Source organism: Antedon mediterranea, chromosome 6 (genome assembly GCF_964355755.1).
Source record: "Antedon mediterranea chromosome 6, ecAntMedi1.1, whole genome shotgun sequence".
NCBI classification, from domain to species: Eukaryota; Metazoa; Echinodermata; class Crinoidea; order Comatulida; family Antedonidae; genus Antedon; species Antedon mediterranea.
This window is the reverse complement of record NC_092675.1, coordinates 26,453,978-26,465,991: the sequence shown is the minus strand read 5'-3', so window position 1 is coordinate 26,465,991 and position 12,014 is coordinate 26,453,978. Positions and strand designations below refer to the sequence as shown.

At 31.4% G+C, this 12,014-nt stretch overlaps 1 protein-coding gene across 32 annotated transcripts in view; it reads right to left on the bottom strand.

Moving 5' to 3' along the window:
- The window catches only part of LOC140052368 (uncharacterized), a 116,685-nt gene that overhangs the window by 39,011 nt on the left and 65,660 nt on the right, over positions 1-12,014 (bottom strand). For 29 of the 32 annotated variants that reach the window (XM_072097916.1, XM_072097919.1, XM_072097936.1 and 26 more), the window contains 16 exons: positions 11,521-11,619; positions 10,707-10,904; positions 10,163-10,360; positions 9,962-10,060; positions 9,645-9,752; positions 9,461-9,536; positions 8,644-8,655; positions 6,338-6,462; positions 5,722-6,020; positions 3,916-4,140; positions 3,439-3,540; positions 2,007-2,164; positions 1,546-1,745; positions 1,121-1,325; positions 639-738; positions 212-443 (listed from right to left, as the gene is read on the bottom strand). In XM_072097916.1, the coding sequence (XP_071954017.1) occupies positions 212-443; positions 639-738; positions 1,121-1,325; positions 1,546-1,745; positions 2,007-2,164; positions 3,439-3,540; positions 3,916-4,140; positions 5,722-6,020; positions 6,338-6,462; positions 8,644-8,655; positions 9,461-9,536; positions 9,645-9,752; positions 9,962-10,060; positions 10,163-10,360; positions 10,707-10,904; positions 11,521-11,619 (2,436 nt within the window). The remainder of the gene's footprint in view (positions 1-211; positions 444-638; positions 739-1,120; positions 1,326-1,545; positions 1,746-2,006; positions 2,165-3,438; positions 3,541-3,915; positions 4,141-5,721; positions 6,021-6,337; positions 6,463-8,643; positions 8,656-9,460; positions 9,537-9,644; positions 9,753-9,961; positions 10,061-10,162; positions 10,361-10,706; positions 10,905-11,520; positions 11,620-12,014) is intronic. The other 3 variants (XM_072097926.1, XM_072097944.1, XM_072097912.1) reach the window with 2 other exon arrangements.

The window sequence follows — 12,014 nt, the reverse complement described above, 5'->3', positions numbered from 1 at the left end:
AGTGCATTTGGAGACCTGATATAGTAATTAAGTTCACTATTCATGTCTTTGATATATTCTGCTTATATGTATCTATTTGAGACAAAATATATGAAATGAAATAGGTGAAAAAACAGTACACTTATAATATTACTTTTAATATGTTGCCATCACACTATCAAATATAATTAGTAATTATTCTTCAATCATACAAAGCGGTATTAACACTAACCTCCACTTCTTTGCTTCTTGCTACTTCTGTGAAGTGTTCTTGATTTTCAAAATGTCCTCTGTCGATTCTGTCGTCTGTTGAACAGAAAACTCGTACACGTGATTCTATGGGGTCGTGGGTCTTTGCGAAGATAGCAAAGCGACTCAAGAACGGGACAGATCGAAGTTCTTGATACAACTCTCTTGAAAAGGTGCTTGCCTGATCGATCTCTTTGCAATCCATTAACCAGAATCTAAGATAAAAAAATATCATTAACCATCATTAATTATCGTTCTATATATACTCTACATAAACACAATCTTAAAGTCACCAAATAGTAATACTTAAATATAGTGATTTAAATTATTCTTTTATTAGCATCCACATGCATTTATAGCTACTCAATTATCAAAAAATGTGTGTTGTGTAAATAATTTGGAACACTAACCTGGCTGATACTGTGGTTGTGAATGACACGCAGCAGTCTTGTGAGAATGAAAGAGGTGTGGAACCTGTAATGTCTTCCCATTGGGCAGGTGCTGTACCACCTGGAATAAAAATTTACATTCTTAATGTGCCATCTGGATGAAAAACATTATGATTCATAGGTGCAATGGAGAATTTAGCAAAATGTTAACACAATAAAACACCCGTATTTAGGGGACAATAAAGAAAAAAAATGTATTTTACGTTTAAACACTTTGACTAACTCCTATTTGAAGGGTCTATTCAGGGTACAAGGGACATTATTTCTTAAGCTCTGTCTACAATTACCAAATTTTATGTGACAACAAAATGTGATTTGTCCATATATGGAGACGATGACAACATATCACTGTCATATTTGGGCATATCACTAGTTTGATAGTGTAGACAGAGCTGTAGGCTTGTAGACAGGTATCCTCACTGCAAAAGTTGTAATTTCTATACCTGTGATACTGCACAATAGACGGAGAGTTGGAGAATCACTTCCATAGCCATTGATCATGCCTTGGTTGTAAGCGGTAGGCACAGGAATTGTGACAGTGATTGGCTTGTGGAATTTGCGGCGTCTTGGTTCAATGGTCACTATAGGACTAACCATAACACGGTTACCTAGTACCTTCTTTACGACCTCATGTGGAACTGGTTGAACCTGTAAACAAAGGTGAAAGGTTAAAAGTCTAAAAGCTTGCAGTCAACAAGTATTTTTGCACAGGTTCAAATATGTATTTGTATTTTTCTGGGGAGAAGGCTAAAAGGACACCTTCAGTTGATGATTCCAAATTAGTGTGATTGAAATTGGAATAAATACATTTGGATCAACTACCTTTATTTTAGGGTTTTCTTTTTAATAAGAAAATGCAATTTATTACCTGTAGACCAACTTTAATTTTCTTAGTAAGTGTACCCATAGGGAAGCTTGCGGTGACGTTTGGTTCAACTGCAGATTTCAATTCACCACCGTTTGTTCCGATCGAATTGGTCTCTTGGTGAATTCTTGAAATGATGGCAAAGTATTGTGGGAAATCCTTTGTCAAAATGCGGCACACTCTTTCATTACCAATGTTGTTGTCTGCAGAAGAAAACAAAAATTAATTTTAAAATAATTATTGAAGCTAACTTGTGTAATGAAAACTTAAAGACCATTGTTAACTTTGTTAAGTGTTATATTTTTCTGTATTGTGTGTGTAATTTAAGCATCAAGGAAAACAAATTTCATGTTCGCCTTGTTGTGGTCATGACAATAAAGATTTATCTTATCTTATTATCATGTGGTTGGTACAGATTAGGTAGACTAAACAAAGAACAAAAAGGAAATATGCGTTTGCCATACCATCGCCTTTGTAACCATCCAATGCCTTAGCAACCTCTTCTTCTGTAGAATTGAGAGAGTGTTCCTTCCAAGTATCTCCGGTATCGCTACGCAACACAACAATCTCGCGTTCACCGTTCCTCAGCGAAGCAAAATGCGGCACTTCCAGCAGTACTGGTCTATTAAACATCAAAACAACATTATTGTCTAAAAAACTCAATCATTTATATTATATTATATAAAAATAATAGTACAAATGATAAAAATAGTAATACAATATTTAGTGTTGTTTGCATTCATATTTAAACACAAAAAAGTGAATAACAATTTTTACAGAACAAAAATATTAAAATTGTTCCAACAACATTCCAAAGATGGCTACTTTAAGAAAATAGGAACAAGTTTGTGACTTAAACAATTATTCCCAGTGCTGATCACTTCCACTTAATGTACGACATGATAGTTAAAATCACAAGATTTAAAATGGAAAAGAAAGAACAGTATTACAAATTACAAGTTGCATTAGTTTGTAAATGAAAAAAAATATATTCACTAGAAAGAAAGAAAAATATTTTGTTGAGGGACTTTTTATAATCAAATACATTAGATTTGAAACCATAGAAACAATTATACACAAAACAAGGTGAAGGAAATTGACAAAAACACATGCTGAAAAAAAAAATCAATATAAAAATGCTATAAAAATATATAATACATAAAATCAGGGGTTTATTTGATTATAGTACAAGGTATAGTACAGAACTTTGGTATAATAGATGATCTCAACAATAATGGTACAGTAATGTAAACATGACAGTGACAAATACGTACAAAATTAACCATTTGGTGACAGTGAGATTATGGAGGAATTATTCCTAAATAATTCCTCCAGGACCATGGTGTGATCATGTATCTATAAATTTTGTGATAATGATAACTTCAATGGGAAAATGTTTATTTAAATGTGATCTATCGGTTGGTGTTACGAACCAGAAATGGTAAAACATATAAAAATTTTCATTATTTTGAGAATGGTCAGAATAATGTATTTTATTGCCATTTAATTACAAACAAAATTAACCATTTGGTGTGATGGTGAAAATGATAATTGTTCAATGATGTGATCATGTATCTATAAATTATGTGATAATGCAGTACTGTGATAATGATGATAATTTCAATGGTAAAATGTTTCTTTAAATGTGATCTATCGGGTGAGTGTTAAGAACCAGAAATGGTAAAACTTATCAAAATGTTCATTATTTTGAGAATGGTTAAAATAATGAATTTTATTGCCATTTGATTAGTGAGCACATTACTTAGTGAGAACATTTTTACACCACTGGAATGAAAACAAATCACTAAAAGAAAGTATCAAAAGAAAATTCAAGGAACCATAATCCACAGAATATATAAAATTGTGAAGGTCCATGCTGCTCGCCATCAAACATACCCTAAGAACTTCTCGCACACTGGGCCCATCTCAAGGATGCGACTGACGAGCGATTCTCCATCGCTCAGTGGGGGATAAGTCAGTTGTTTATTCCCCAATCCGCTGCGTCAACACAATTATAAAAAAGGTTTACCTCCATGTGTCTTTTACAGAGATTTGTAGACATACATAGACATACAGGTATACATTAATCAATAAAGTTTCTTCATAAGTTGAATTATTTAAAAAGAGAAAGTATTGTACACAATATTTACGAGAAAACTCTTATAAATTGAGCCATTGAATATGAAGCAAAGAAAAACTTTGTGACTACGTGATGATTAATAATATATTAATTTTAATTGGTGACATGAGAACAATATACATGATGAATAATATCAATTAAACTATTTTTAGGATGAAGGTGAATACTATAATAAGGTATTTATATTGCTTTGAAAATAGGAGTATAGTATAAATAAGTATAGGAATACTAACCCGAGGAACTGGGCCCCTGATGGGCCTACCTCAATGACGCGACTAGCTAGTGCTTCACTTTCCATCACTGGCGGTGGCGTTATCAGCTTGCTGTGTTTAACCAGACGACAAGTGACTCTTGTAGGTCCAGTTGCCTTATTTGGTGGTACGACTACTCTCATACCGGGCATGCGGCAGCTGCTCAAGGTACCACCACGGGCATCCACCATAAAGCTGATTAAGAAACTGTAAACAAACAAATTTAATTCAGTATTTTGGCAAATAAAACTAATTACTTGAACTTATTGTGAATACTGGATGTTCACTTAATAATATGATTAGTTTATTCATTTAAAACATAAAACATTGGATAAAACTGCTATAAAAATGGCTTGTAGTGCAATTATTTCATATAAAAATTAATGTAAAATACATGTATACATTGACAAAATACTACTTACATTTAACAAAAGTGGTATTAGTTTTAATTATCATTTTATATGACTAGATGGCACGCTCGCTTCGCTCGCGTACCATCTAGGTCGTGCCCACATATGGTTCTCGAATACATAGTAATTTCAGCGTAAAAAAACTGGCGATTTCAAAATGTAGGCCTACGTACCGCATGACTATAAAACATTTATTTATGTATTTATGTAGTCAACCAAAATTAGCACCGTGCGAATTACTTCCAAAAGAGAAACTTCTCACAAAATGAGTCCAAATGTTTCATTTGGACTCATTTAAACAAACCCAATTTGTATTTTGTATCTAACATTATTGAGGGTTGGGTTTTTTTTTTAATAGGCCTATAAATAACATAACACTAAATAGAGTAAAACATTTCCGATTTAATAACTGTTAAAATTGTCACTGTCATAGTCGATTGAAATAGTAAAGTACATGTAACGATACACCACCACGACGTTTATATTTTTTGTAATTATTAATCAATACAAACGTTGAGAAGCAACTGTCAGTAATAAAGTATTATATTATTATGTGTTTATAATCTAAAAGTAGGGGCTACCCACACTCACAGTAATAAAGTTTATTAGTATATTTGTTTATATTATAATAAACAGTAGGCCTACCAACGCACACAATAAGAAATTTGCGATTCAAATGGCTATCAAAAGTGGTTAATACCTATTTACAGTATTGTATAGGTTTACAATACTATTTATGTTTATTCTCAAAGGGCCCATAAATTGACCTACTTGTGTTAAATCATGGAGGTATGCAAGCATGGTTAAACCAAATAATTTGGAATGTTCCATTCATCGCAAATCAATACATTTGTATAAACGTATATTAAATCTATCAAAATAGTATTTTTTAAAGAAAATCGGCCTGTCTTCAACATTATGATACTCTACTCGAGCTGTTCAACCGGTTTTCAGCTATTAAAAACAATTATCGTAGGAGGAGATAGGAAAATGCGAAGTATCCTCGTATTATTGTGTACAGGTATTTTTCATGAGGACATCCATTAGACAGTGTATACCACGATCGGAAAACACCCCTATTTGGGGCAAATGGTTGAACCTAAATTCGTTTTAATTGTCAATAACTAATTATCTAACTAAATTTAATTAGTAAACAGGGTTACATCAGGTGGTTAAAATCAGTACCGAGATTATGACCAACTTTACATACCATCGAGTACACATTCTAGAAATAACGCGCGATTTACAGAATTTTGCCCTTACGTAAATTTATATATAGAAGATGATGACCGCATACAGTACTAACATAAGATCTTAAATTATAATTCAATTTTCATACATCCTACATATGTTTACAGATTGCTGAATGAATAATTACCCAGACTGCATAGAGCTGTGATTAGATACATGAGGTGTAGAACGGCCATCGCTTCCATTGAATGAAGGACAAGCATCATCTGGGCTAAGAATCACATTGCGATTATTTGGTGTTGAGAAAGACATAGGCGCGGCAGAATGAGCTACGTGTTGTGAAGTGGATGTGACTACTTCTCCTTCCATAATGTCTTGACCAATCAGGCTGTCTTCATTACGGCCCAGGGTACTGGCTCGGGATGGTGTGTAGGATTTACGGTAGTGACCTGAGAGAGATCCAGCCCCAGAATAGTACTTCATATCCTGAACAAAGAAAAAAACATATTTTGTACAAATTTTGTAGCTATTTGAATTACTGACTTTAATATACAGGTCATCCTCATCCTTTACATTTTAATTAAAGGTTACCTAACCTTTCCCTTAATTTATACCTCAGAAAGTGGCATATAATTGGAAAGTCTGTCATTAATAAGAGGCCGTTCCTTAAACAAGCTAACTTGTTAGGCTGTTCCTTTAATTTGTATGATATACCTGGCTTCAATTTCAATTAATCTAGGATAATCTGGGATCTAAGATTTGTTTTAATATCATTTCAATAATTCATATGAATTTGAACTTACTGGATCCATTCCCAGCCAATCCTGTTCTAGGTAACGGTTATCTCGTACGATAGAGTCATCCCCTAAGGTTCGGATCTCATCAGCTGTAAGGGTTCCATGGTCTCCTGTCATTGATATGTCATCACCTAGAAAAACAGCATTATAATTAAACAATGTGTATTAGAATGAACAATTGTTTCTTCTCTCTATGATGTGCTGTTTTTTTTTACTATCATATTTAATTTATTATGGTGTTATTTCGTTCAGGTGTTATGGCTATATCTTATTTGAAGTGTATGAGTTATCAATTTATTTTAGTGGATAATGTATAGATTGTAGTTAGTTTTAGAACTCCTCTATAATTTATACTTTATTCAAATAACATTATATGTATGCACTCTGGTATTATTGCCGTCAGAATTATTTCTTGGATTTAAACAACAACATTAATGTGTTGTAACTAATAATGTGTACTATCTAAACAGATTATTATTATTATAATCAATTGAATGTTAATCAAATAATCAATTCATATACAAAACAACAGATTATTAATTACAATTATCACAATGATAAATTAAATACCATGAGGATAGATAAGACCCTGTGTAATGTGCTATAATCACATAATTTAAATAATCAAAAGTGTTAAATGTATCATGCATATATCTGTACCATTAGTATCAAATCTATTGAATTTAGTTAAAACAACACTTGGTTAATATTAAAGACATTAGTATTAGAAATAACAATGTGTTAATAAATACCACGCTAATCTACATTGCATTATTATTTTATAATTATATGGCAAAAATATTACAAATAATTTAGTTCCTTTGTTATGGGCTTGGTTCACATTAAGCATGTTTATTCCAATTATATGTATCAGCTCAATTCTTTTGCAAACATGTCATTAAGTACAGGGGAACAAAGAATATTAATTAGAAATAATATTATGTTATTGTTAGAATAATAAAAGCATGCTATAGTTAGAGTACCTGTATTGTAGACTATCTACCTTAGCCAAGGAAGTATAAATGGCATACATGATGTATCTAGAGCTATTTTCCATTGTAAAGAATATAACACTATACCATCCCTATGTCTTACATAATGGATACCTATGGTATCACAGATCAGTATTACTGTAATCAAAGCTTAATAGCATAAGTTTTTGTTTCCGGATGGAAGACGAAAAAAACAGGGAATTAACAAACAATGTTTGTTCATTTGCCTCCTTTGTCTACCATCCCAAAACAAAACTTAATTGCTGTTATATTATACACAAAAAATGGCAATACAAAATTTGTTATTCAAAATTAGATTCATAATTTCCTATTTTAAACACCAGGTTTTATTTATTTTTTAATTCAATAACTAATTGATATTGGACTATTACTTAAACAATAGAAATCAGATTATTATTTGTGCGAGTAAACAAAAATAACAGGAAATAAACAGGCATGTTAGTGCTATAAAAATAAAGCATCATTAAGCATGCTTTGTTGACATGAACAATGTACACCAAATAACACCACTAAAAAACATTTTAAATCACTATAAACACATAAATAGCATTAATATGTAGGTTGCCTTGAGGTAGTCAGTTTTTGATCGTTAGTTGCAATGTACAACAAGTTTAAATAACTAAAAAAAAGACATTTTAATTTGTGGAACAAATTAGGACCTACTGTAGGACTTTTGTGAATTAAGTCATCATCCAGCTCTCAGTAAAATTTAATTTACACTTCGACCATAAGCCACAAAGTTAAATTACATCCAAATTGGCTGCAACAACTGACACAGAATTGCCAAACTTGTCATTGAAAAGTTGAAAGCTTCTTATTATAGTAATGGTAAAAGTTTAAGCTAAAATTCATAACTATTCTCTTAATTTATAAATCCAAAGGCAAATTACAATGTGGGACTGGATCTCAATGAAGATACAAATTAAAATAAGCAAAGCTAAATCAAAAATGTAAAATGAAAAAAAAAACAGAAATAAATTTTAGAGCTAGGCAACATTCAATTCTCAATTTTAGATTTTTGAAACATTGTTAATTTTGGAAATTATAATGGTATTATAATACCTTCAAGCAGTTTAAAAATGAGTTTTTTTTTGTCATTGAATTGTATGCATTAATAATTTATTTAGTAAAGTTAAAGTGAAATCTGATGACCTCAAGGCAAATTGCAACATGAGCTGTTTTTTTAAAATTTATGTGCGCCACAATACAAACATGGAGAAAATGTGTTAAAAATACCACAATAGTAAATAAACATAAATATGTGTTTTTATATATAATAAAATATAGGACAAGACATACCACTTTCTTCCTCTAAAGTTATTGAAAATGTTGATGATACAAACACATTTACATGTAGGAAAGGAATGGGATTAAAATCAGTTTAATAAAAATAAAAGCTAAAGTGAGTTTATAAGTAAACGTGGGAATGACATAACAAAAATAAAAATGTTCTAATAATTCACAAAAATAAAATGTTCAAACAAAAGTATAAATGAAATAATAATCGTGATTTTAATAAATGCATACAAAATTATTTCTTAAGCAAAACAAAACCAATAAGGAATAACAATTTTGGTAACTGATATTCAATCATATTTTCTTTTACATAATTTGAAAATAAATAAAGGTATAAAAAAAAGTAAAATAAATAAATAATAAATTATCACAATATATGTGACAGTGAGGCATACATCAATAGCAAACTATATACAGATTGCAACAAGAATAACTAATAGCAGCAATGACCTAACAAAATACTAATAATATGTAAATGATATCAGCTATGTAATTGTTTAACACACATTTGTATGAGTTGAAACATTGTTTAAACCAATGATGCAACAGTTCTATAATTTTAGCAAGTGACTAGCATTGTAGTGTATGTAATCACAAATGTACACAATGTAATAATATACAGTATGTATATATAAAACACCTACAGCAAATATATGAAAAGCTAAAATACATTCCATCCGAAAAAAATATTGATGGTTGACACAGAAAGATGAGTTTTCTAAAAAGCATAAATGTCATAAAAAGACATCTTCAGCGTTTATCATATTTCATATATTATATTTTATATATTCACATAACAAAAGAAAACAAAAGTTCTCACCTTCATCTTCATCTTCTGACATAAAGTTTACCACCATTATTTCTGGACATTGAACTTTGAACTTTTCCTCTGTCGTCTGCTCAAATTAAAACAAAGGATTTGGTAAATTAAATATAACATTAAATGTTTGATTAATTAAATTGATTTGAATTTACACCGAAGTGTAACATTACTTTCAACATACCGTGGTGGTGATGGTCGTTGTCTCTGTACGGGTCGTCACAGTGGTTAGAGTGTTGATAACAGAGATGTACCCTAATCGTTTCGCAACTCCTAATGGTGTGTATCCATTCTGTAAATGATAAAAAAATTATTATTTTCTTGTAATTAAGCAGTTTACCATAGTTGAGGAAACTTTAATTTAGGAAAACAAATAGATGTCATATTTTCCAAACCTATGAAAACATTTTATAAAATGAATCCTTGAAACACAAAGAAATAAATCTCTGATCTAGTAATCTTGATTTATATGAATCAAAATTTATTATTAGCAATGCTTACATTCGCTGTTTCATTTGGATCGGCTCCATTCTCCAACAACTGATTGATGACCCCGACATGACCTTGCTGTGCCGCTTGATGAAGTGGAGTGTTGCCATGCTGGAGGGAAGAAACAAAACATAATAATTATAATTTTCATCTATTGTTGAACTGGTGCAATACAATATTGAAAGATATCGTAAACTAACATTCTAAACATACCTTTGTCTTTGATTTTATATCTGCACCTTTACGGAGAAGGAATGTTGCGGTCTTTATGTTGCCATAGTGACAAGCAACATGGAGTGGTGTGTAACCTGCTTTCGTCTTGGGATCAATCTCTGAACCATTTTTGACTAGGATGGAGGCACAGTTGACTTTGTCTTCTTGTGCGGCCAAATGGAGGGGGGTTAGACCATTCTATTTCAAAAATCAAATCAAAATGTTAATGGCAACATATATTACAAAAGACAAATAATGAATAAAATGGACATAAACTTAAGGATTTGAGAAGAGAAAAGGGGGGATAATAATACTGAATTTATAGGGAGAAGAAAGTACACATTTCTATAACCACAATGTGAATTTAAATGATACTGTTTACAAATGACAAAAAAACAAAACCTTGGATAACAACATTTTACGCACATACTCCTGCCTGCTGTCAACACAGACGATATGAAATCAAGATCCCACAATACAATAGTAAAGTTTCCACCAAAACCAGAAATTTTAAATATGTAAGTATGTATGTAATAGACTGTACCTTGGCTGTAATAGCAGGTCTAGCACCTTTCTCTAGCAACAGACTTAACATATCTGTGTGGCCTTCTTGTGCTGCTAGATGGATTGGGCTGATTCCATGCTTGGTGACGGCATTAGGGTCGGCATTGTATTCCAGAAGCGTTGTTGCTATCTCAATCTGGTTCTTTTTGGCTGCAATGTGGAGTGGTGTAAATCCATTCTACAAAGAAAGAACAAATGAGTAAATCACATTATAACACATATAACACTTTAGTGTATCCTTGATTCATCAATAAATATCACATGCCATTCAGAATTTGTTCTAATGAATGGAAAAGTGATAGTTATGGTACTATTGAATGTTCAATATTTCAAATGCTATGAACTTTTTTTTGGTCCAAAATTTGAGAATTGTAAGCGAAAAGAAACAAAACGAAACTTACATTCACCATATATGCATTTAAAGAGTACATTTCTAAGGTTAATGATCTTCCTAAGAAGTAACAGCAGATGTAATGAATGGATGTTAATTATTTGCAGTGACTATTGTTATTTAAATTAGCATTAGATGAGTTTCCTCATTAATATTAATGAATCCTAAACGATGCTTCCTTTAATGTAATTTACCGATTATCTCTCTAGAAATTTAGCTTGAGAATTTAATCACACCCTAAAAAATATGTTGTCAGAATTACTAGAAAATGATTTGCTCATTTGATTAAAATTCATTGAAAACAATGTCATTAAAATACATAATTTAATTGTTAGACTTAGATTTTGTAATTAAAATATATCGCCAATGATAATCAGGTATCTTAACCAATATTCCATAGTACCTTAGCAACTGAGATTGGTGAAGCTTTCTGGTCTAACAGCAACATGGCAACGTCTACATGGTCATAGTGGGCTGCAATATGGAGGGGTGTTAGGTCATTCTAGAAGAAAACAAATCAAAGTCTTAGTTATTTTGTTTAGATACCAAACTGTTAAAACATGATTCTTAGAATTCTTAGAAATTAGGTTAGCCTGGAACTCTGGATTGCCAAGACCAAGCCCAGCATTCAGATTCTCTCAACTACTACTGGTCTACCTGCTACAGGTGGGGACAATTAGCACTGTAACCAAGTAAGGTAGGATCCAGTGGCCGTATTCAACATTCACACTTAGGTTAAGGGAAACACTTAAAATTAAGAAAAATCTCTTATATAAGTGAATACAATTTAAGAGAAATACTTAAATATTTATTGAGTTAAGTTAAATTCTCAATATTTATGTGAGTTGAATGAATGTGAATAATATCCACAGACTTTTTCTTCATATTGGAGTTAGA